This window comes from Stegodyphus dumicola, chromosome 4 (assembly GCF_044657685.1).
Source record: "Stegodyphus dumicola isolate Sdum_Otavi_A_Nest chromosome 4, ASM4465768v1".
In the NCBI taxonomy this organism is placed as follows: domain Eukaryota; kingdom Metazoa; phylum Arthropoda; class Arachnida; order Araneae; family Eresidae; genus Stegodyphus; species Stegodyphus dumicola.
Window position 1 is genome coordinate 130,229,813 of NC_140771.1, and position 27,539 is coordinate 130,257,351.

The following is a 27,539-nucleotide window of genomic DNA, read 5'->3' on the forward strand; positions in this document are numbered from 1 at the left end:
TGAATAGAACATGTGGCGACGATTAGATAATTCTTTAAATGATATAAATTTTGTGCATTCTGAGTTATAATATAAACGAAATATAATACTGTTAAGTGAACCTAGCGCCATAGTGTCGCTATGGTAAACAAATAGAGTGAATTCTAAAGAATGCATTTATTCTATTGTGGTTTATGCCCTGTCGGCGAAGTAGATTTAATTCAATCCAATAAGTTTAAACGAAATGCAAGAAAAAATGCATATATAATTTAATACTCCGTACAAGGAAGTCATATGGTGTACACATCAGATTTTTTCTAACTGAAGAAGAAAGATCATGTATGAGGAATTTTCGCCTTTCCTACTGCATCCTCTTTTGTTGTAAATGGTAGCACATCCGGCTAGCGATTGGATAATCAAGAGTTTGAATCCCCGAGCGGGCATAGCTGACGTCTGACGCTTCTCAGCTTCAAGAAACATTATTGTCAAATATCGATTTGGAACAAGAAACACAAAAAATCAACTATGCCCGGAATTCGAACGTATTTTTCTACTGCTAGCTGGGCGTGGTTTTTTTTACATAGCACACAATGGTAAAGATTAAAATTCTTTATACACTTCCAAAATGAAAATATAAAAATCATTAGATAGCTCTTCAAAAAGGCATTCTTCTCTAAGCAGTATTCATAGAATCCTTTGCTGCAATTAGTTGATCATCCAATTAATTGGCACTGTACACAATACACACTTGTTTCTCCTTTGCATTTTCAAACTTTTGTTTTGCAAAACTAGGACAGTGATACTCTAAAAATTAAACTTTACTGAAACTCAGCTTTCGGCTTATACATAATTATAGCATTTTCTCATCGGTGCTCTAGTGGTAGAATGCTCTGTTATCAATTGGAAAATCCGTATAGTCAAACTCCAGAGAAGGCTCAGATGATTTTCCCTTTCTTCTGCTCCGAAAAAAATTAATAAACTCTGTTAGCTATATTTTTAAGTCAGTATGCTTTAACCTGAATGCGAAACAAAGAAAAAAATAATATACAAATAATGTAATGTTATTCAACCTGAAAATTTATAACCGTAGTAATGTTTGAAAATCATAAATTAGAAAGCTAAAATTTAATCTAAAACGCCAGATTACTGAACTTTCGAAAACCCAACTTGAACAAAACATGTTGACCAACACAATAATTCACAAAATTATTAGTCCAAAGGGGCAATTTTTCCAGAAGGACTATTAATTTCGTTTTGGCATTTTAAGTTGATTCACTTTCTGCGCTGTTTCATTTTTAAAGTTGTTGCCACAAAATATCATTATTAAATTAAATAATGAAGAACCTGCATAAAGGTATGTATGTTTCTCGCATTGTGATAAAACAACGATACCTAGAGCCATCCAATTTTGAATGACGTAATCCTACTGCGAATATGGGCTTCTGAAAGCCCGAATTTGGAATTTACAATTTGCTTTATTATCAATTTCATATTTTGTAAAACTTTAACGAATTTTTGATTATCAAACTCAAGGATTTCAAAGACGAGCAAATGCATCGTTGTACATAAAAAACATTTTTATCTCCAGTGCGGGATAAAATTCGAAATTCTTAAGATATGCTCGTTTTAAATTTATTTTGCGATATTGCTCTTGAACTGAATTTTATGTTTTAAGCGCGAAGAACATGGCATTTAATAAATAAAGGTAACATAAAAAATGTTTAAAAAACGTCCTTTTGGACGTATTTTAAAATCTGAAACCTTTCAGATTTTTTTGTTTTATGTTTTACCTTTAAAGTATAATTTTTTTAAAATTTCATTTATTTATTTTATTTCAGCAGATATAATTTTTCGGTGAAACTCTGAAGCAGAATTATACCTGAAACTGTCTTACCTGTACACTTAATTTTAAAAAATAATTGTGTTTTGTAAAAAGAGGCAAGTTTTATTATTGAAAAATTATTTATCATCTCTGGGAACTGTAAATTCCTATGGGGGTTCAGCAGCAGAACAATATTAATGAAAATCTCAATATCGTTACCAATGGGAACCGAATTTATACCATATACACGACAGACAACTTGAATAACAGCAGTGACAGCACAACATGACTTCTTTATTTTGTAGCTCAGTGCTCACTCTTCTATACTAATCCGTACAGATTCCTTACATATTTGTAGATTGGAAATTCAGCTGCCCAGCCAGTGTAGCGGTTGGTAACCGTGAATGCCGTAACGATGGGTCTGTGTTCGAACCCCGGAGAAGGCATGGTTATAGCTGCCCGTCCTTTTTCAGCAGGCAACGGTGGCCACCTGTTAGGTGCTTCCATTATGAAATGGCCATCACTTTCGGCCCCTGTATTGGCCCAAGGCTAATGGCTATTAAATAAAGCTCCCGGCCATTAAAAAAACTGAAAATTCAACAGATTTAAATGAGAGCATCTTTTCCTCAAGACATTTACTTAACTGTATCACCGTAACAACTAATTCATCATATCATCCACTTTAACGGCTTGATTACCTTCGTGATTGATAATCAGCATCTTAACATTGAATTAGCAATAACACATCTGTTCCTTTGTCAAAAGGAGAAAAGTCCAGTTACGCATTCAAGCAGAGAATATTGACCTCCATTTGTGAAAGAGCGTAACACCGGATAGAAAGCAACCTCGAATGGCAAGAACATAAAAAAGAGAAGGGGAAAAAAAAAGTGAGATAAAAATCTGTTACGCGTAAAAACAGATCACCTACCCTTTCTGAATAAACAAAGGACTGGAGCACGCGCTACAAAGAGAGTGAGATGAAATTGAGAGATTGTTATTCTAAATAGCTTTGTTTTATTGTCTCCTTAATTAAACATCTCCTTGGCACAAGAGTAGATAGCTGGTAAACTTAAAGCTCATTCTTTCAGACTTCTAATTATAGTATTTTCCTTTGAGAAAGGGGAAATATACGACACACTTTCTATATAGAAAGTCTAAATTTGTTACATGCAAATTTTTCTTTTAGAACTATAGAGATGAATTTTAATATATCAGTGTCTCAATAAGAGATATACTTTGTTTTTCAAGGAAAGCAAATGCAAGAAAAAGTTCAAAGCTTTGACAATGAACTAGTTTTCGAAATGCCATATATCTTTATTATTCTATAAATTCTTCATTTGCTAGAATTCATATACGAAACTAACACAGATAATGCTGATAATCCTTCTTATTAGAAGCGAAAGCATGTTGCATAGTTCTAAGCAGGCAGAAGTTCATCAAAAGACTAGCTGCTAGTATTTTTTAACTTCAAGTGTATTCCCAAATAGTTAATAACAAAAGAAAAGTTGAAATAGTTGCACTTTATGCCATTAAAAGATTGTCCAAAATATAACAAGAATTTATGAACGATAAAAGCATTTTTGATATCTCTGTATGAGAAAAACTTAGAAGGTATTTTCTCTCTCCTTTCTGTGTAACCTCCCTTTTCTGTCTGGCATTCACTGTGTAACTGATAATATACCCGACGCATAATCGAGAGGTGCGGAGTTCAAATCCCGGCGAAAGTATTGGAGATTTCTTCAATTTTCTGTCTTCGGAAAATTCTTAAAAAAAAAAAAAAAAAAAGGAAGAAAGAAAAAAAAAAAGAAATTAAAAAAAGCTTTCAACTTTTATATTATGCTGAAAAGGAATTCTTTTCATTTACACTCATATACAAAAGTCGTTTCGCGAGCCTTTGAACTAAAAAGATTTAGAAACAGCTTATCTTTAGAATTTTCAATAGATAGTCTCGCGGGCTGGAAATAAAAATATTTTATTCCGTACAGTGTTGCCACTGCTCGCTTTGAAATCGTTGAGTTTGCTAATCAAAAATTCGTTAAAGTTTCACAAAATATGATATAGATAATAAAACAAATTCCAAATTCGGGCTTCCAGGTGCCCATATTCGGGTGGATTATTCAAAATTTGATGGCTCAGTTACCGTTGTTTTTTTGGCAGTGCGAGAAACATATATATATTCGTACAGATTCACTATTATTTAATTTCTTTAAACACAATACGGGGCGATAATAACAATTTGAAAAGCGAGTCAATGCTTTTAGTGATTCGCCGCAAAATGCCGTCTCGAGACTAACAGCTCTTCTGGTCTAACGCCCTTTGGGCTAAAAAGATTCTACAAGTGGCTCCCGAACTAAGAGGTGATGGACGGTAATTCGTCAGCACCAGGATTTTTTGACTGGCTCTCTTTAAAAGGGGCAATGTATTTAAGGTATTTCCCCCTTTTCTCAGAGACCCTTCGTGTTGTAACCGGATACCACGCCTGACGTGTAATCGAGAGATCTGGAATTTGTATTCCCGGGTAATAATTGCACGTTTTTCATGTCTCCTGCATCGATATAAACTAATGACTCTATAAACTTTCTATTCATGGCTTAGTGGTAGAGTTTTCACTACAGAGTGTTGGAGACTAGATTCAGTTCTTTACTTCAGCAAAGGCAAACACGAAACATTTGTTAACAACATCGTCTATCCGTTATAAAACACAGATACATTCCCGTTGTAAAAGGTATTTATAAAAAATGCCTAAAATCTTAATTTGATTATATGTTTAACAGCCCTAGCTATTTACTTGCATTTGGAGAATTCTTCAACATTAAGTGTATGTGTGTGTGTGTATGTATGTGATTACGGCAAAGCCTCGAAGGCTATCTGCCTAAAAAGGAGGGATGTCTTCGTGGAGGACTTTCTAAGGGAAACTGACTCGTATACACGTTACACATGGAGAAAACTACGAAAACGCCCATGCAGCCAGCCCTTTCGCGGGATTGAAACCTCGGACCGAACTACCAGTGTTCAGCGACTTTACCGCTCGACCGCTGGTTGGCCTCTTCAACATTAAGATCACAAATTATATGAAAAGAGTTTCAATATTATCAGTGGGAGGGTTTCTTAAATATAAAATTTTAATTTTTGCACGGTTCTTGTATAAATTCCGTTAAGTAAAATGTTATATTTGATGAGTTAAAAACAGAGAGTTCTGTACTTTAGCTTAGTAAAAAACTGGCGGAGATATTCGTGACCGAATTTATGATGATCACCTTTCACCACCAGTTAGAATACAAATTGAAAGATTTTCTTTTTAACCAAGTTCAGGAAGCACCACAAAAGGGGAAAAGTTAGACAATTAAGTGCTTCATATCAGGTAAAACAACATTCTTCAATAAATTTGTGATTGGTCCCACAAAAATATTAAGTATAAATATCTCAATCAAATTTGGCCAAATATCAAATAGAAACCAAATAAAAATACAGATTTACATAATTAGCCTAATCCTTCTAATATTACATACTTTTTGGCCCGCTCGTAGGTCGAGCGTATGGATATATTCGCAGAAATTAATAACTAGAATATTCTTTAAGAATTCAAAACTCTCTGGATATGTTTATATGATATGCTCTCAAAGTACTGTCCTTTCATGCAAAATTTCATTTTAGCCAACAAAGTTATCGCATGTGGATCGTGAGGGGATATTTAAAACCAGTTATACATTTCTTAGCAATAAATTGTTTGACGATAATTTCTTAAGAAAGAACATTTTATTGCTTCGCTTTGTTTTTACACACAAAACAGTAAACATCAGCTGCATATTATTAAACGTTCTGGAATTTGTATTCATATACAGCGTGTAATAGAACTGACGGTTACATCTTTAAGAAGAGATCGAACGTGGCAAAAGTAACATATTTCGTAATGCAACACGTGACGGAATGCGAAATATGAAAGCGAAAATACAGTAAATATGAAGAACATGGAGAGCGAAACGTAATTTTAATCATGGATATTTATTATATTCAAATGAAAGATCACTATTGGCAATACATGACGATGAATCTCAATGCACACTGTTGAGGCTGTTAATTAAAAATTCTTTAAATTCGCCCGAAATAAAAAATAAGTAAAAAACAAATTCAAAATTTGGGCTTCGAGCAGCACATACTCGGGTAGAAGACTACATGTTCAGAGTTTGGTGGCTTTCGGTGCCACATTTCTCCCACAATGCGAGAAACAAACGCATACATGTATATATTTATGTTCTCCATTATTTGATAATTAAGATGATGACAATTAGACATATTACATGTGAAAGACACATTCGTTTTTAGTACGAATAGGTATCTTGAATCACTCAACCACTTAAAATTGAACTGAATTTGTTGGATTGCAGCAAAGCACAACACGACAGCCTAAGGAGGAAGCGATACTTTCAAGAGGACTTACTAAGTGAAACTGGCTAATATCCACGCCTCTAGAATGGGGAAATCCAAGAAAACTCCTATACAGCCCAAGACTTGGAGTCGGTTCGAACTACTACTGTAAAGCGGTTTTATCCTTTCAACTACTGATGGGCCTGATCATTTAGGAGATTCATGCAAAACCTATATTTTTTCGGAAAGGTTTCGTAGACAATTTTTTCTCGAAAATTTTCTGAAATTTACTTTAAACAACAGAATACAAATGAGACACTCGCCCATACCATTGGGTTTAGCTTATTCGATTGTGGCTGAGCACCATACGGTTATCCGTCTAAGGGAGCAGATGCCTTTGTAAAGATCTTTGAAGGAAAATGGCTCGTATCCACATTACAGATGAGAAAAACGACGAAAACGCCCGTGCATCAAGCGGGTTCGCCTGGAATCGAGCAAAATACCATTGGGAACCTTGGGTGAAATTACCCATATTTCAAAGGCCTTAGATGTTCGATCACATTTATTCGATATAAGTTTTATAGAAACAGTGACAGTGGCTGAAGCTTACCTCAGAAATTTCATTTTAGAAAAAAAAAAAAAAAAAAATCTGAGCTTAGAAAAATTTATTTTCATTAAATAGATACAAAGGTATAAAATATAAGCTCACATCTAATGTGTAACTTTGCTAATGCACAAATATTTTGCTAAATTCTAAAAGATTTGTATATTAATAATAACTGAAAAGTTTAATTCATAACATTCTTAAAATATGTTTCCATACTTTTGGCAACATAATCAAAGTTTCACTAATTCCCCCATAACATAAACAAATTTGGTGGCTTTTATTGTCCCTCCCTCCCCAAAAAGTACAATGTTACAAAAACCATTAGAAATTCATATGACATAATAAATAATACCACTCCACGATATTTTATATTGCGGAAGAAGAGGAATACTTCGAATAAATTATAAAAAGCATTTTGAAAACGGAAGGACATACTTTTTAAATTTCTTTTAAATACTAAGTAAAAATTTAAAATGAACTTACATTCGCCCGTGAGAAGTGTACAGATCCTGCATGCTTCATTTTGCCTAACTTGATAAAAGCACAATCACAGAATCACGAATGCTGCACCAAGCTGAGAAATGATGTGCTCGCGTTTTTTGAAGAGAAAGCTCCAATACAGGGATGACAAGAAAGAATGACAAAAGATTTCAATCTCGAGCTGATACCCTTTATAGACCACGAGCCAATCCTTTTGGGCGTCTGCTTCCCTTTCATATTTGGGGCAGACTCAAGGTTAGTGAACAAGAACGATCCTCCCGCCGCAGGGTGGATGGAATGAATTTGGAAGAGTTTTAAACAAAAAATAAAAATCAAAACTGTGCCATCTCGAGCGTTTATAATGAGGCGGGATCCGAACCAATTAGAAGTCCCTTTCTAATCCGCCTGTATGGCGATAACATTCAACAAATTTGGTATAGGGAAAGAGGCATAGAGAGTTTCATGGCTTTGCATACTAACAAAAATGTGTCGTTTCTTAATAAACATTTATCGATAACATTTAAACTTCCAGTCTAGTCAATGACTGCAATTTGTACAGCATAAGAAAAAGCAGTCATGTGATCATATCATGAGCATTCATTTTTGGAATTAATGTTTTCAGTGCTGCGAAACGGAGAACATGTAACCAATAACTGAATACAATGGATAAATTTTCCGGTAAGAGAGTCAATGATTATACACATTGCGAGTTTAAAGCTTCGCATTAATACCCAATACACGCTGAAGAAAGAGAAAATTAAAATTAGCAAAAATATTCTGTACGGTTATTAAGCTTTAGATGAGGAGTTTGAAGTATTACATAAGCTTTGCCATTGTTCGTTAAACAATGTGGTATAAAAAGAAATCATAGCTATTATTAAGTGCTGTTTAAGACTGGTTTTTATAGGTTAAACAAACCTATAAAAGATACTTCAATTCCATTTATCATTAAATGCATTTGAATATATTAGCTATTTTATGTTAGTATAGTAAATGTATAAATGAACATATTTTAGTTCAGCTAGTATTCTGAAATCCAAACTGAAATAATTTAAGTTAATCGGAATGGCAAAGGCTCTCTGCCTAATGAAAACGATGCCTTCGTAGAAGATTTTCTAAGTGAAACTGCCTCGTATTCACGTTACACATGAGGAAAATAACGGAAAAAAACCATGCATCCTGCCCATTCGTTAGGGATTGAATCCCGGTCAGTATTCTCAATATTTAACAGTCAAAACACTCGGCCACTGGCGAAACTAAAATAATAAAAAAGCAAATAAAACTGTTTTATAAAATTATAACGGTTTTAGCTTCGGATAGAAAACAGAATCTTCTCACAGTGGGTAGTTGCTGTTATTACAATTATATACCTCCATAACTGACTCGGACTCACACCCAATATGTCTTCTCTGCGAATAGGTACCCTTACCACCTGACCTACCCAGAGCTAACAAATAATTTCCATCTCTATACTGCTAGTGACAGAATTCGAATGGTTTGATCTTAACTAGTTAGTCTGATTGTGGTATAATCAGATACGTCCTTCATAAGATAAAATATTTATTCCCATGAATATATAAATAAATATTTAATGAAAAAATAAGTGAAATCATTAAAAATTTAGTACCTTTACTCACATATCAAGTTTTCAAATAAGGAAATCGAGTGATATAAGCACGCAACTGCAAGTAACATTATGAAAATCAATTTAAGTAATTAATCTGTGAAAAATGATAGGAGTTTTTAAATAGCATTAACTGGAAAAGCACTATATGTATAAATTAATTCCACAAACATTGTTGCCTGGTTACGAAGCATTTGACATAGCTGGGCAAAATGAAATTGCAAATGCAATTACAATTTAATCATAATTATGTAACTGTAATTAGATTTACACAGTTACTTAATAATTACAATTACAGTGCAACTGCTTTTTATAATTACAGTTACAATGTAACTGTGTAATCTCATTACAATTTCACGAAAACTGTGTTGTAAATTATTTCCCCCTTCCTTTCCGCGTGACTTCGTTGTGCAATTGGAAGCATGCCTGGCTGTAGCAGCTGGGAGGCCCGAAGTTAGAATCCCGATTGTTCTGTACATTTTTTACGTCTCCTGCTCCGAAAGAAATACTTGAGATCTCTACAGTGGCGCCCGAATCAAAAAGGTGGTGGGCAATAATTCAATACCATTAGGATTTGGCGAATGCGATCCCTCCACCCCAGTAGCATTTTTAGTGGAGAAGAATGTAAGTAATTTTCTTCTTCCTGGCCACATGCCTTCATGGTGTAATTAGAAGCACGTCCAACTTCGAGAGGTCAGGTGTTCGAATCCCAGCAAAGGCATCTAAATTTTTCGCTGTTTTGAGTAGCAAGTTATTAAATGGCGCGAAAGAATGGTTGCCTGCAAGAGAAATATCAATATTTTTCGCCTGGAATCATCTAGCATGCATTGTAGTTTGTAGCAGGACATAAATTCTGAAATAATGTGTTACCAAATACACTGAAGTGACAAAAGTCATGGGATAGCAATATGCAAATATACAGATGGCAGTAGCATCGGGTAAAAAATGTATAAATACGAAGTGCTTTGGCAGGGCTTTTATTTGTGTTCAAGTTATTCATGTGAAGAGGCTTTGACGTGATTATGGCCGCACGACGAGAATTAACAGACTTTGAACGCGAAATGGTAGTTGGGGCTAGACGCATGGGTCATTCCATTTCGGATATCATTAGGGAATTCAACATTCCGAGATCCACAGTGTCAAGAGTGTATCGAGAGTATCTAATTTCAGGCATAACATCGCATCATGGACAGCGCAGTGGCCGACCACCTACACTTAACGACCGAGACCAGCGACGTCTGCGTAGAGTTGTCAATGTTCACAGACAAGCAACACTGCGTCAAATAACCGCAGAAATCAATGTGGGACGTACGAGGGACGTGTCTGATAGGACAGTGCGGCGAAATTCGTCTTCATTGGGCTATGCCAGCAGAAGACCGACTCGAGTTCTTTTACTGACAGCACGACATCGCCTGCAGCGACTCTCATGGGCTCGTGAGCATATCGGTTGGTCCCTAAACGAATGGAAAACCGTGGCTTGGTCAGATGAGTCACGATTTCAGTTGGTAAGAGCTGATGGTAGGGTTCGAGTGTGGTGCAGATCCCACGAAGCCATGGACCCAAGTTGTCAACAAGGCACTGTTCAAGCTGGTGGTGGTTCCATAATGGTCTGGGCTGTTTTTACATGGCATGGACTCGATCCTCTGGTGCAACTGAACCGATCATTGACTGGAAATGGATACCTTCAGCTACTTGGAGATCACTTACAGCCATTCATGGACTTCACGTACTCAAACAATGATGGGATTTTTATGGATGACAATGCGCCATGTCACCGGGCCACAATTGTTCGCGATTGGTTAGAAGAACATTCTGGACAATTCCAGCGAATGATCCAGCCTAGATCGCCCGACATGAATCCCATCGAACATTTATGAGACATCATCGAGAGGTCAGTTCGTGCCCAAAACCCTGCACCGTCAACACTTTCACAATTATGGACGTCTATAGAAGCAGCATGGCTCAATATTCCTGCAGGGGCTTCCAAAGACTTGTTGAGTCCATGCCACGTCGAGTTGCTGCACTTCGCCGAGCAAAAGGAGGACCGACAAAATATTAGAAGTTATCCCATGACTTTTGTCACTTCAGTGTATTATGCACACGGTCCATAAATATAGTTAAAGCGGAATGTATTTACAGGAAATATTTCGGTCATTTCGCATTGAAGTAAATACAAGTAACTTTGTTAAGCAAAATGATTGTTTATATTGTTCGCCGATTGACTTATGGAATTGTATTATCACGCACACTGAAAGCATATGGAACGAAAAGCCTTAACGGAAGCTTTGTTAATGGAAACGCCTGGTCCTTTGATTACTATTGTTATTGTTATTACACAAGTCCTTTTATTATTATTATTATTATTTTTACACATAATAAATCTCGGATGCTTTATAAGTCCATTTCCATTTTCCGCTGTTATACTGGACTCAGCCTGCGTGGATTGCGGGTTTTTTGCCAGTTGTCCAACATGGGTTCCTAGAAGCACCTAAAACGAAACAAAATGTGTTACAGAGACAAGATGTAATAATAAGAGAACACTCTAAATTCGAAAGAGTCCTATCCGACTCTAAAGGAGTGATATCCCACCTCCCTCTAATGCCAAAATGGCACCAACCTCGAAGGAGCGATATTTCACTCTAGTAAAAAGCGGTCCCTTTTCACACAAAAACAGGAGTGACCCTTTCTTCGTTCGCTCTTCTTCGATAGTCAGATATCTCCCGATATTCGGGTGAAACCACACACATTACAAGGAGTTATAATAATAGTCTGCTCACTCCTTGATGGTGCGATTTTTATATAATTATTTTACAGGCAAACTGAAAATTGGTATTTGCTATGTAAACTTTATAGCTGATGTATTGTTTTAGATATCTGGTTAATATTATCTCTTGAAAAAAATATTTTACATTACTTTTTAACATGCTATTGTGATTTTAATTATCTGATATATACATCTGTTTTAGATTTGCTACCTATGTACTTACTTAAACATTTATTGGTGATGAGATTTCTTTCCAGATCTAACGAAATATACATATGAAAAAAATTACATCCATATTAAAATATTGGAAATTCGGTGTAGTTAACATTCTGAAATACTTAAAACTATCACTTTCTCACAGAATATATTTTATTTTACAGAAACATGGCTTTTGCCTTTATGTGTAGTAAGCAATAAAAATAAGAACGTCAATGCAACTTATATATAAAAACTGGATTATGAATCAAAGTAGACCATCACTGAAATAAAAAAACACAGTTTAAAGACAATCATATCTTCATTGTTTAGACATATAGTTTTTCTTTCCAAATCTAACGAAATATACATATAAAAAAATTACATCCATATTAAAATATTGGAAATTCGGTGTAGTTAACATTCTGAAATACTTAACACTATCACTTCCTCACAGTACTCCTGATGTGAAATTACTTTGAACTCACAGAATATATTTTATTTTACAGAAACATGGCTTTTACCTTTATGTGTAGTAAGCAATAAAAATAAGAACGTCAATGCAACTTATATATAAAAACTGGAATAGCAAGATATTCGCAATGAAAAACTTAACTTTTGAATAAAAAATAAGGTTTTTCAGGTACTTAAAACTTTGAATAAATATTTCAGATATTTTCAAAATTTGATTTGAGAAATCAAAAAATGCTTAGTTTCATAAAAGAAATTTAAAAAAATCATTTTAGATGAATCATATATATATATATATATATATATAGTGATATACATTCTAAATTTTGTATACATATTTTAATTTAAAAAAGCAAATTATGCTTATTCACAAGATTTGGGCACGTAATCATGTAAATTGTAAGCTAAATTTTCCATTAAATAATCATTCTAGTTGGAAAAGTAATTTATTAAAAATAGTTCTTGACAAATTTTATAATGAAAATTTGAATGTGTTAGAACAGCTGATCATATATATATGTGTCAGTAAACCTGTATCATAATCTGATAGATTTAACTTCTTAAAATGCTACTTATAAGTGACTATATTAATACAATTTGTGAATTGATGTTACTAGTAGTTTGTCTGCTTGAGCATAATATGCATAAAAAATCGAATAATAAATTTTAATATACATTGAAGTAAGAAACAAATGCGAATTTAATTTCCCTTACATGAAAACTATTCAGCTTTATTTTTAATGTATGAGATTCCGAAAATAAGTAACCATAAAATACTCTCATGCTATTGTTTTTAGCTTCATATATTGCACAAAATATTGCAAAAGAAATGTTTCTATTTCTTATTACATAATTATGAAGAGCTTAAAATTAATTATTACCCCAAATTATGAATAAAGTCTAAAATCTTCAGTTTTAGAAGCATTTCATGCCTAAATGCCTATTCATTCTTAAAGCATGCCTTCAGCATTTGGGAAAAATAAAGTAAATTTTAAAGTGAAATAATATGGATTATAGCTCACATGTGTAAGCTAAAAATTCATTTTTCATAATTCTGCTGAAAATTATTATGTATTTCATTTATTGATTAAATCCGAATAGGAATCATTACCATAACTGCAGAATTATAATAATTTCAATGAACAAAGTATTTTAAATATAAGTGAAAACAAGCATTGCATAAAAAACTCTTTATTAGGAAATATATGTACATATATATACATATATGAAAATGGAAAATATGACACTAAAATGACATTAAAAATATGAAATGTAATGCATGTACAAAATGCAATAAATTCAGACTCGAAAATGTATTTAAAGAGTCCACACAAGCTCTAGGAGTGCTGACATTATACAAAAGGCTTGCCACAAAATTATAAAAATTTGTTGATGTATGTGCATATTGAACGCTAAATACAAAATTAGTTTTAAATAGAACGTCAAATGCCTTCATGGCATGATTTGGGCATGCTTTTAAGTGATTTACTGCTTTAATATAGAATAAACTTGTAATACACACTATAATGGGCTGTTTATTCTGAGCTGGTCCAAGAGATTCCATGTCTTCTATTCCCTGAAAATAAATTTCTTTATTAAGAATACATCCATTACCTATCTATTAGGACAAGTCAAATACCAATGAGCCATACTAGAAAGTTTATCTTTCCAATTAAAAAATATCGCCAGAAATTTTTTTCTTCTTTCAAAAATAAGTAATTCCTAGTAATTTTATTCACATAGAGGTCTTTTGCTTTTAGTTTCTGTAAAAATGCAGTATAAATACATATAGGAATATGTAAATATTATATTGATGCAAATATAAAATAGGATAGTCTATCTGTGCGTTGCTTCTTAATGAAAAATGTAATAAATAATGTACATAAAAATGTAAAAAGAACAAACTATATGGAGAATTAGTCTGTCTTTTCCTTATGAAAACAAGTATCATCCCTTCATAATAAACTATTGTTGTTCATAATAAACTATTGTTATTGTAAAGATGTTTGTTCTTGATTTCATGATCGCTATAGTCTGGCTGGAAGTGTATCTTTTGAATTTCACCTTGAAGCAATTTTTTCATCACTTTACAAGTTTAAAAAAAAAAAAAAAAGAAAAAAAAAAAAAAAAAAAGAAAAAAAAATCTATGTTCACTGTATATACATGCATATATATGATTAGTGTCATGCTTTAGATTTAGATCATATAAAGGCATCACACATATTACAAACCATCTTATTCTCTCGAAATATTTGCTAGTATGTAGGTGACATTCAAATCAACGCAATTCCAATTCTACAGAAATTAGCTAAATGACCATGCATCATCTGTGTGTACAATAGTCGAAAGCAGCCTGAGAAGATGAATTTTAGCCACATGAGGCCAAATACATTCACTGTTGTAAAATGGCTCATTTTAATATAATCTGCCCTCTTAAAATGAAAATTAGTGCAAAGCATATCAAAATTCCTCAATACTTACATTTAGCAAATATTAGAAGTGCAGAATTTGGATTTTTTTTTTTTTTTTTTTTTTTTTTTTCAAATAACAGTCTGATGCTAAAATACTTGCTTTGCCTTTACCCTACAAAAATAAAAATAAAAGTATATATAAAAGACATATACTGGATAAAAATTGCATGTGAAATGTAATAATTAATTGAAACTATATAAATATCACACATGAACCTTTCAAGATAGAATATGTAGCAAATTTCAAAGTATATGCAGCTCAGCTCACTTACATATAGCATCAATAGCTTATTTACATATACATACACTGCAAACTAAAAATATTATCCTATGAAAAGAATTTTATAGCTAAGCATATGAAATTATTTTTTATGCATAGACTTATGCAAAATATTTACTCATTAATAATGAATAAAACCTTTTTCCCTCTTTCTTTCCAATAATTTTAGCTGAGCAAAAGTTCTGTGAGCAAAACTAATGCTTTTAGGTCATCTATATATATAAATACACACGTTTATTACATAATGATTACAAAAATATCATTAAAAAGGCCTTTGGCACTAGAGGCGCATGCATTTACAGCTTATCTTTAAGAGCCAGAAAGAAAAAACTATAAGCCATTTAAGAATAAGATGCAAAATTACTTTACTCTAGGTAATTAAAATAATAGAGTAATAGATGCAAAATTACTTTACTCTAGGTAATTAAAAAGTAAACAAAGAAAAGTTTTAAAGTATTCTATCATTTATAATCCTAATTAAATTCTATCATTTATAATCCTAGTTGAATTTTTAAAGATTTTTACCACTGAAATCAGCAATACTTGGTACCAGAAGATCAGGGCGTTTGTTTCCACATATTTCAAAATTCTTGGGACATAAAAAGATGAAAACTGTTTTTTAAATGTCTATCATTAGAAATTGTTTCAGTTTCTATACAATTTCTTACATGGCTGTTAGACAAAACCATTTCAATTGTTTTTATGACTGAAACATACTGAAATGTTTCTTTTACAATTTTGGTTTCAAATTGACCTGTTTTTGTATTCAGAGCTTGATCCAATCTACTGCCAAGCATAATTTCGACAGCTTTTCAAAGCCTTTATTTGTCCTTTAGTTGCTGACATGCCATCAAAAATCTGCCTAATGGGAAGGATGCCTCCGTGGAGGTCTTTGTAAGGCAAACTGGTTCGTATACACGTTACACATGGAGAAAATCACAAAAAAGTCCATGCAGCCAGCTCCTTCATGCGATTCAAACTCTGGACCGAACTACCAGTGCTCAGCGACTTTGCCGCTGATGGGTAATATTTAGGGGATGTGCATTAATGTTCGGAGAAAAAGCATGATATTAAGCATTTGTAAGAAAACAGCCTGTTAAACATGGTATTTAGGACATATAAATTAAAATGAGCGCAGGGGCGTAGCTAGAGGGGGGCAAGGGGCATCTGTCCCCGGGCGCAGGATCCAAAGGGCGCCAAACTGATGTTACGGCATTTTAGAATTAAATGTTTTCCATCCTTGGGAAGCTGTAGGGGACGCGAAATCTTCAGTTGTCCCTGGGCGCTGAAAACCCTAGGTACGACTCTGAATGAGCAGCAAGAAATATAATATTAAGCATACGTAAGTAAAATTTACATAAAGTAAATATTAGTTACTGAAATCAATTTGGCCTTCCCCCATTTTCTCAAAATTGTTCCAAAAACTGTTCCGTTAAGAAAATTTTCGGCAACATATTATCTTAGAAAGAAACATTCTTTAAACGCAATTTAATAGTTCTTTGACTGTATCTCAACCATTATGCTTAATTTCATGCCGAGACAAGTACTCGAGTATGCAGTTTTGTAAATTTTCTTTGCAAACACTTTAAAATCACTTTTAGGAAACATAGCACGGAAATCAGACAAAATAATAATAAATTGAGAAAAATGACACATGCAAATAAATTTTGAACAGCAGCGAAAGAAAGCGAGGTGGCCGCAAGAGAATTCTACCAGCTTTGTGCTTTTGCAGCGTTTACATTTACTGGATTCTTTGCGGTAGTGTTTTCGAAGGCAGGTAGAAGGATGGTAACTTTGAACTTCTGCAGTTCATAAAATTTCAGAATGCAGTTCCAAATACTGATATACATCTGTAAATTTTTTTCATGACTGTTGCGAGAAGAATTTTGCAAAGTACAAATGGATTAAAAAACACCTAAGACTGAGAAATTGTACCATACTGTCTACAAATCAGCTGATAGAGTAGTAAATCAAACTTTTAGAATACTATTAATGATTTTGTGTATAAGGAAAACAAACAAAATAGTACTTTACGGTATTAGAATTAATGTTTTATTTCAAAAATAAACCCAGATATTTTGTTTTTATATATATCATTTTGACATTTTATAGACTTTTTATTGTGCACTGAGTGAGGCAGCAAGAACTCTGGCTACACCTCTAACAGTGTTCACATAACTTAGTTATTGAAAATGTAAACAAGCTGTGTTACCTGAGTCTTTAAATCCTATCTAAACCAGAAAATGAATTCATATGAGTTTATTAAAATCAGGTTACTTACATTTCTTTCCTACTTTAAAGGACTGTGGATAAGAAAAGGTTTATAAGACTTGTTTGATACAACAATAGCTTTTGCTAATGTAAACGGTGTGGTGTATTTAATTATGGCAAAGCACACTAGGGCTATCTGCCTAAGAGGAGGGATGCCTTTCGTGGAGGACTTTCTAAGGGAAACTGGCTCGTATACACGTTACACATGGGGAAAACCACGAAAACACCCATGCAGCCAGCCCGTTCGCGGGATTCGAACCTCGGACCGAACTACCAGTGTTCAGCGACTTTACCGCTCGGCCGCTGGTGGGCCTTTGCTAATGTAAACAATTATATTATTTTGAACATTACTTCATCAGATCCTCACTCATTTTAATATCACTAGGAGAAGATATAATAACTAATTGAAATGAAAAGGCAATAATCTTGAAAAGTAATAAGTAAATGTCATTAGTTTAACTTTCTAACTATTGAGTTGATGTATATGAATTAATCTATGAATCATTTTAGAATTATCGTTTAAATTAGTATATATTTCGACAATTTTGAAAGTATGCCTGACAAGTTTTCTTAGAAGGGGGAAATAAATAAATAAAAATAACCCGCCGAATTAGGTTTTCTCCCGCAATAGAAGGGAGGGGAAGCTGTTTTTTAATTGTGCATTCTATTATCTGTTAATAAAATAAGTTAATTTTTTTAATATGATAGGCGCTGCCACAAATATAAAGCAATATTGCTTAATTTTCATATTATAAAATAAAAATGCATCAAACATTTAGGTTTTATGGCTTACATATAAAAAGTCGTTTTGTTTCAGTTGAAATAAAAATGTTTAGACATAAACGAATTTTACTATTTAATTAAGTCTGAAAAAAACATGCCTTACATTTTTTAGAAATAAATACTGTTTTTTTTTTTTTTTTAAATTTTCTTATTTGCTTTAAAAGAAATAAACATTTGGTGTACATATTATATATTGGCATATACGTATATTTGTCAGTAAATACATATTTAGCATAAAATAAATACATGTATATAGCATATAAAGTCAACTGAATATCTGGAATTTTCAAAAATCCGGACTAGGTATAGTTTTTAATTTCAAACAGAGTAGAAAATAAAATTACCTTTTAGGACATTAACAGCATCTTCGGGAACTTCTTGCAGTTATAAAAATCTGATAATTTTGAACTATCATGTAATGTCTCCTGAAAAAAAAAGTATTTTATTGTGCTACAGTTTAAAAAAAAGACAAGGGGCAGATAAATTTGACAATTTGCTGTGGCACAAGTATTAGGAATATAGAACCTATGTAGAATGGACAAGGTACTAAAATTTTATGCTTGGTCTTTGATTGAAAATGAATTCTTATTAAATAGTTACCTGCATGAATTACCTGGAATATTTAATAATACAATAGTTTCCAGTTTGTCATCAGAAAATCAAAACTTATTATTTTTTTTAAATAGCTGGTTCTTTTTTTTAGTCCAAAGGGGCAATTCTCCCAGAAGGACTGTTAATTTCGTTTTGGCATTTTGCATATATTTTGCATTTTGCATATTCCCGATATGTTTCATTTCAAATTGCTGCCACCAAACATTATATTTAAAGAAATTAAATAATGAAGAATCTTCATGAATGTATGTATGTTTCTCGCATTGTAATAAAACAACGGTACCTAGAGCCAACAAAATTTGAATAAGGTAATCTTCCATAGAATATGGGCATGTGGAAGCCCTAATTTGAATTTGAAATTGGTTTTATTATTTGCTTTATTATTTAATATTTTGTTTTGAATGTTCAAGAGGCCTTAGCTACACCTACACTCTCGAGAATAACAACATATTTGCAAAAATATAAGTTTTAGAATGCTGATATGACCCAGGTAGTGCTAGTATTTATATGTTGGAAAAATTCAGCTTTGCAACAGTAAGTGAATTTTATTGTCACAAACTATAAGCAGAATTTATAAAAAATGAAAGTTAAAAATCTATTAAAAACTACTAGAAGCTGAAAACGATATGAGTTCAATAGGAAATTCAGTAAAGTATACGGTTCTTATTTCTTCCAATACTACCAAATAATTTACACACTTGTGTTATAAAAAAAATCAAAACTTTAGTATGCATTTTTTTTTCCACCGCTGTTCTTCCTATTTGAAATAGGAATGCATGCAAAACTAAATTTAAATAATTAAATTCGATAGCTTTGTGTAAATTGTTCAAAAATAAAAATAATGTTAAGAATTATTTACAAAAAGTACCATCCATACGTACAACTTTCATTGTGTTAGCAGTACGTAATAAATAAAACTACGTTACAGCATTACACTCTTAAAGCAAATTTACAGACACCTAAAAAAAAAGAGCAAACTAACTATAATTTATAATAATTAAGATATTTATATTAAGAAATAATTGTATATATATTTTAAAAGCGAACTTACTTTTGGCAAAGGAGCTGTATCCATTGTTACGACTGTCCTCGCTTGAAATGGCGCTTAGCCAAAGAACGTTCTTTGGCTTAGCAAACTTGTTTGGTCAGTCTGGGTGGACGATGACAAGACAGGGGGTCGTCCTGCTCCTTCAATTCGCTTCCTTCCCCAAGGTTATTATTGCAAGTGGGAAACATGTTCTGCTACCAAGACAGTAAATTTGCGTTGTTTAACACGAAACGGAGCGAAAACTGCTGTCACCCTCCAAATCCCACTCTGCGAGATTTAGAGTGAAGATGTGGAAAATTGCCACTAAAGAGTGTTACATCGTGGGGTGGTGTAAAATACAAACCAGATACAAATATGCATTAAAACTTGCAATGATGGAAATCAAAAATAAAACATAGTTCATCAGATAATAAGTTCCATAATTAAATCTTGGTTAAATATGAGTACATACAGTATTTACAATATAAGGGTTAAAACTAAGTCAAAATTCTCCCCGTTTCGATAAAGTTATCGGAACTAAGGCTAAACTAAAAGTGGTTTATAATCTATTCAACTAAATCCGTGACCGGTCCCAGCGGGCAAAAATCTGATCTCTTAATCCTCTAGCTCAGAGTTTCTCAATCTTATTTTTCACCCCACGCACCCCTTTCACACCTGCCGGAAGTTCGATTCCCTTTTGGTAGATAGAATATGACAGTTTTGCGACATTTGCGGTGTGGGCGTGACCAATGACGTTTGCGGAAGGGAGTCTATGTGAAGTATGACATCACCGGAAGGGGTCCAGATTGTGGAGGAGTTCCCAGCAGATAAGAGAGAGTGTTTCAGGATTCTTCATATAACTGATAAGATAACGTCACACTTTGAGAAGAGATTATCTTTTCTTGATTTTCCGAAGTTTTCGTTAATGAATTTTTAGCTTTTGTATTTTTTCTTTGTAATCCAGCTATTTTATGATGGATAAGGTGGTTATTTCCTTGGTATCCTTAACAGCGCTTATTTTTGAATTTAAAGATTGATTCAGAATGTTTTAATTTTAGATGCAATTTGTTTTATGTTTCTGTATACTTTAATTCTTATGATTTCCTACTAAGAATTTTACCTTATTTTTTTTAATCTTCTGTTCATAGTACCAGATTTACTTTCCGTAATCTTAATTGTATTCATTATTTTTATTGCTTATTCCCTTTTACCGGAAATTATTTTCATGCCTTTTAACCAATACTCTTAACTCATTTGTTACAATTTACGAGCTTAATTATTCAGATCTGCGTTTCTATTTATTATATTACTTAATTTTAGATGTAAAATTTAGCTTATTTGATACATTTTAGCCGTCATAATATTTAATGTACCCTAATTTTTAACTTATTTATTATATTTTTACACTATATACATGACTTTTATTTGATTTCTTTCATACATTTTAACCTTCATAATTTCCAATATAGTTTTAATTTTAACACAATTTCTATATTTTCAGATCATATACCTGACTTTTATTTAATTTTAGATATAAATTTTAACTTCTTTTCTACCTTTTAACGTTTTTAGTTTCCAACATACTCTGAATGGTAACTAATTTGCTATATTTTCACATTATGTTTATAACTTTCATTTAGTTTTTAACTAATTTTCCTCCGTTTCTAACAAATTTCGTACGTTTTTATCTTCGTAATTTCAAACAGGCTCTTATGTTTACCTTAATTCCTCGATTTTCTAACCATATATATGAACTTTATTTAATTTTAGATGGTTATTTTTAACGTGTTTCGTACATTTTGAACCTTCCTAATTCTTAAAGTACTCTAATTTTAAATTTGTTTATTACATTTTCCTACAATACACCTCTAACTTTTATTTAGTTTTAGATGTAAATTTTAATATCTTTTCTACTAACTTTGTTTAGTTTCCAACGTACTCTGATTTTTAACTAACTTGCTATATTATCACACTATGTACATGACTTTCATTTAATTTTTAACTGCTTTCAAACGTGTTAACCTTCATAATTTCAAACAGGCTCTTAATTTTAGCTTAATTTCTCTATTTTCTAACTATAAGCTGTATTGAATTTTAGATGCTATTTTTAACTTGTTTCGTACATTTCAAACCTTCGTAATTTTTAAACTACTCTAATTTTGAGCTTGTTTATCACATTTTTCTACCATATAAATTAATTTTAATTAATTTTAGATGTAATTTTAATACGTTTTAGATTTTTTTTTTTTTTTTTTTTTTTTTTTTTTATAATTTTCGATTGTAATTACGCATTTTATTTTACTATTTCAGCTAAATTTACATATTTAAATGTCTTAAACATAGAGATAGTTTTCAATAAAGCATTTTATTTTAGAACCGATAACTATTATTTATATCCAATGCGTTGAATAGCCCTTACTTGATAGTCTTTATAATACTATTTTAATTTGCCAATACTACAATTTATCATTCTGTAGCACTCTTACCATGACTGACTTTACTACTTTACCTCATTATTAACTTCATTCGCATTTTCAAACTTTAACATTTCCTGCATATTCTGATGTTTCCTTAAAGTTTTTACATCATTTTCATCTAAATGCATGCTTTTAAGCTCCTCAGTCATGCGAATGTTCGGTTTTGAATCTCGATTCTGATTAAGCTAACTTGATAGATTCCACATTTTTAGAATGAATTCACTACTTTCATGCATAATTTTAGAACCATATTCACAGTTTCATGTATACATCCAGAAGTCTTTCTTGTTATTTTGAACGTTTAATACCTTACAATTCAGTATTTTTTGATAACTGACTACATTGAATACTATTACTTTTAAACTTTAAATATATCGACTATGTAAATTTTCACATTATTGCCTTTTTCCTGCACTAAGTACGGATATTTCTGCCTTCATCGACAACTTTCATGTGAAATTAACGATTATTTAAATTACACATACAAAAGAAATGACTATGATAAACATTTTCAGTATCGAATGAGAGGTCAATGACCATCGATTTTACCCATTGGTTATCATTTCAGCTCTTGAAATTTTGTTTAATCGATATAATTTTATTTCCAGTGTATAATGTTAACACATTTCTTCGAACCTAGTTCAGTTCCAACTAAATTTCCCTAGACAATCACATATATAGTCTATTTTTTAATTTCTTATACTAGGATTTTCTTTCGTGAGTGTCAGTTTTCATTAATTTATTTTCCAATTTATTCTGTAACGAACGAAATCTTGTAAAACACTACCATACCTTTACACAGCATATATCATTACCGATATATTTACATTTACAGAACGAACCAAAGAAAGAAACGGTAAGAGATATTTTGCCATAATCTCCGCTATATTTTCGAATATTTTAACTTTCATCCATCGCGAATACAGAAATTTATTCATAATAATAAGTGTTCAAGTTTCCTATAATTGTACATATAAGTTTGCATTATAGGAACATTCTATGCATGTTCGAGAACTGTAATTTAATTAATGCTGCTAAATATTACCTTTTTCTATGGCGAAAACTCCAAAGATCATTTAACTTTCCTCATTCATCTTTTCCTGCGGTATTTCCTCAGCAGCGAATACCTATCTGAGAACTATTTTCTTAAGAACACAATACGAAAAAAGTATTGTCCACTGTGGAATATTTAAAGCTTTAATCCAAATATGGATATAACCTTTATCGAATGTAAGTTATTTACGCAGAATTCCCAATAAGTTTTAGAAGATGTGCCATAGAAAGCGTATCTAAAAATGAGTCTTAACATATTCTTATCGGCTCCAGATTTACTATCAGTGGAACCTGAAGTTCACTTTGTCACCTTGTCAGTATATACTCAAAAATCACGAATTACTTTGCAGTGCAATTAGCACTTTGAGATACATTTAATACTAATTAATTAATTTTAATTAACTTTCAATTAGGATTTTTAAAAGAAAAGCATATTTACGCGACATACTATTAAATTATTCCCAAGCATTATTAAGGAAAATGCAATTAAATATCTACATACACACTACGAAAATCCCATTCATTAGGACAGAAAAAAATGTAAAATCTCGTAAGGCATTAGTATTAAACCTGAGTAACATATCATTTCCTATAATATGAAACAGTTGACAGCTTAGCTAAATAAAGATACAATTCAATATAAATAAAAAAAGTTTTATTAAAATACAGTAGACTCCCGATTATCCGCGCCTGCCGCACAAAGAGTTTTTTTTTTAACAAGCGTAAAGCAAAGGAAATAAAAATGTTCATAAAACTGAGCGAAATGTTAAATTTGCTAACATCGTGCTTATTTATAGCAAAAATATCCCAGGCCTTCTCGGAACCTTCCCCTCTGATGAGTAAGTGAGTTCTTACTCACCTTTGCAGTGCCCGCTCCACTGCCCTCTCTCGTCTTAATCTTACTCACACGTCCACTTCCTCCCACTCGCCATTGTTAGTTTAGGCCTGTTAGTGTTTGCGAACCGGTCGGAGTTAATTTCTTATCTTTTATTGTGTTCAGTGCTTGTGCGTTTTGGTTTTATGTTTTTCGTTACCGATTTAAAATGTCAGGAAAACGAAAGAAGGTTGTGTTGACGATTACGTAAAAACTAGAATTAATTTCCAAAGTAATCCCCAAAGTAAGTTCCAAAGTTCCACGATGAATTGTGAGGAAGGGGATGAAGATGTAGACACGCCCACGGCAACTCTTGCCGATATGGTGAAAACAGTTCCTGGTGGTGAGAACGTCGATGCTGAAAACATTAACGAGTGGTTGGAGTGTGACGTCTATGAACCTGGCTTCGAACGCTTGACAGATGACGAAATTGTGAAGAAAGCAAGCGGAGAGACCGAGAATGAAGGACAGCGAAGTGAAGGCGAAGAAGAGCCCACTGTGTAGATGCGGAAGACTCAAGAAGCGGCTTTGCAACAAGTCGACGAACTGCTGAGCTATTTGGAAGAACAAGACGACGCGGAGTTAGGCGAGAAACTTATGCTACGAAAAATGCAATCTCGAATCAAGAGAAAATGCTTCCAAAGCAAGAAGCAAACACAAATGACTGATTTCTTCAAAAAGGTGTAGTTTTACAGTTATGCTTTTGTAATTACATAATACATTACAGTATTAAAACAGTACATATCTATTAATTTTTCTGTGTATCCTTCACGCCTCTCGTAAGTACAAAGCACTTTTCTGTTTTCATTAATAAAATGCATTTTAGGTTAGTTTTGAGTGATATACTAAATTATTAAGCGTTAATTAAACATTTCCTGCTGTTTATTTTACGTTTTATTATACATAAAACGATTTTTCAAAGTTGGAATGACTGTTTTCTCTTTTGCTATACCCGTTTTTAGCTTTTTTCGGATTATCCGCGATTTTTGTTATCCACGGCGGCCGCGCCACCCAATTCCGCGGATAATCGGGAGTGTACTGAACATACTTTTAAAAGAATTTTTTCTCACAAATTTTCTATTCTATCACGTAAAGTTGACAATGAAATACTCTTTAAAACGTCATCACTGTCATAAATACAACAGCAAGTGTTTACATAAAGTTTTTGATCAAGTCTGTTAAAGTTTATTGACAATGTAACTTTGTCAGTACGTATTATTCATAGCTTTTTCCGGAGTTGTCTCCAATTACACAGGGGTGGCGACGCTGACTTCGATGGTTTACTGCACATCCCTCACATATAATTATCTTGTTGAGACTGGTTAAGTACTCCTCGTAAATAATATTGTTAAGTTTCTGCATGCATTGCTCGCTAGTTAAATGCTCCAGCTGCTGGCATTCTGACCACCGTTTTCTTATCTCATGCGGTAACACATTTTGAAATAGAGCAGTTTGTATAGTCTGTGTTATTTCACTGTATAAATCTAAACGTTTATCGGTCTGATATGACTCTAATTCAAAACAATTTGCTATAAGACGGAAACCAACGCATGAGCTTTAAAAAATTTTTGAAGTATACATTGCGCGTTTGCACAAAATACCAACAACTGATTATTGGCTATGAAAGACGCTTCCGAATATTTGAAATTAAAGTTTCGTAATTTGTTCATGAAATCATACCACATCGCAGGAGTCATACTCACACCCTAAAGAGAAGATCCACATTTGAAATCATTCTTTTCTGAAATGTTCTGTACATGAATTCGAACATTATTTTTTCTACTTGCAACGATGGAAAAACGACACATGCGCTCTAATGATGTAACAGCTTTAAATATTATTAAAATCTTTTAGTTTAAATAATTTAAAAAGATGAACATTAAGGTATTTGAGTACCACGTATTAAGGCTCGAGTGCCACGTGCGACTCTCGCTTGAAGAATGTAATTTATTTTTAAATGCTAGAAGTCTTCTTTCTTCTTGTTTTGTATGTCGCCATTTGAGTGCTAAATAAAGTTTTCTCTGTGTTCCATCAATGGAGTAGCTTCATTTGCCAAAGAAGTATCACAATTACCAATAATTGATCCCTTCATCATGATTTTGTGATGACTGATAATGCCGACTCAGCCAGTCGTCCGGAGTATCTCATCTTCTAAACGTGCTTTCTTGCACGGGAAAGTCTTTTTATTCATATAAGGTTTTTGGGTATGGAGTTAATTATCGAAATAACCAAAGTCAATTTAATCAGAAGAACGGTTCTGTTGTGAAGATATAATTTTTCTAAACGTCAAACTTATTGGAATAGCCTTCACTTCGGGCTGGGATGGGGATACCGTATTTCCAGACTACAATTCGTGTGGGGGGGTTCCATCACTAGAAGCGACCCATGTTCCAGACTCAGAATGTGTGTCATATAATTCTCTCTTGTAAAATGCATTACTCGCGTCGCACCGTTACTCAGAGTGGGAATGCAGTAGGAAGTGTTCAGAGAACTTTCATCGTCTCTGTGCGCGGATATCTTGACATCTCCGTCAGGGTATTTGTCGAGCAGAACGTAATTATATTTTTCGTGGGTGAGTGCTTCCACTTCACTTTTAATTTGCTGTAGCATAGGAGTTCAGGGCTGGGCGACGATCGATGTCCCCGAAAAACTGTTGGTAAGTCCATCTTCATCCCCGAAGGCACAACAAAGTCGAGCTGGAATATGTTGGTGGCCGTAAATATCCAGTTTCACGGGTTGGAAAGCGCGCAGAGTTCCGCAAAGACAGAATCAGCCTTCTCTTTGCCATGAAAATTCTTTGAAATAGAACAGTATTAACTGATCATCAAATATGTCGGTCATCGTGAATATTGTAAGAGTTAAGAATGACTGCTTCAAAGTACAATCCTCCAATATTTGCAATGAAATGCAAGGTGCGCGCCGGTACACAGGAAACCGCTCTTTACCACCTGATCGTGTTCTTTAATCATCTCCATTTTCTGTAACAGGGCTGGATTATGTTGGTCCCTTCTTTACAAAGGACAGCAAGAATACACATTATCTGCTTTTGTTTACATGTGCTACAATTCGAGCTTTACATCTAGAACTTGTCCCTTCTATGAGCGTGGAGAATTTTATGCTTGCGTTTCGTAGGTTTATTTCTCGTCGTGGATTGTGCTCAACGATATATTCTGACAATGCCAAGACATTCAAATGTGCTGATCTCGAGTTGCGAAAAGTTTGGAAGTGTATTCAACATCCATCTGTACAAAATTTGTTTTCCTCCTACGGTATAACATGGAAGTTTACTGTGGAAAAGGGAGCATGGTGGGGAGGGTTCTGGGAGAGGCATTTTAGAACGATCAAAACTTGTTTAAAGAAAATAGTTGAACGTTCTAGTCTCTG

The 27,539-nt window shown here is 33.1% G+C and overlaps 2 protein-coding genes and 1 long non-coding RNA gene across 3 annotated transcripts in view; all 3 read right to left on the bottom strand.

Annotated features, from left to right (window-relative positions):
• LOC118182729 (uncharacterized) overlaps positions 1-7,480 on the bottom strand; it is a 69,225-nt gene extending 61,745 nt beyond the window's left edge. Inside the window, exon 1 of the mRNA XM_035352113.2 lies at positions 7,257-7,480. Within this exon, the coding sequence (XP_035208004.1) occupies positions 7,257-7,295 (39 nt within the window). The 5' untranslated portion in view covers positions 7,296-7,480. The remainder of the gene's footprint in view (positions 1-7,256) is intronic.
• Positions 7,481-11,342: 3,862 nt separating this feature from the next.
• LOC146997687 (uncharacterized) overlaps positions 11,343-27,539 on the bottom strand; it is a 96,578-nt gene continuing 80,381 nt past the window's right edge. The window contains exon 5 of the mRNA XM_085815452.1: positions 11,343-11,365. The gene's annotated coding sequence lies outside the window, so the exon portion shown is untranslated. The remainder of the gene's footprint in view (positions 11,366-27,539) is intronic.
• On the bottom strand, positions 13,489-20,013 carry LOC118182730 (uncharacterized). The gene is made up of 4 exons (XR_004757106.2): positions 19,776-20,013; positions 18,457-18,537; positions 14,789-14,890; positions 13,489-13,883 (listed from the first exon to the last, which is right to left on the bottom strand). It is a non-coding gene; the product is annotated as an uncharacterized LOC118182730 (long non-coding RNA).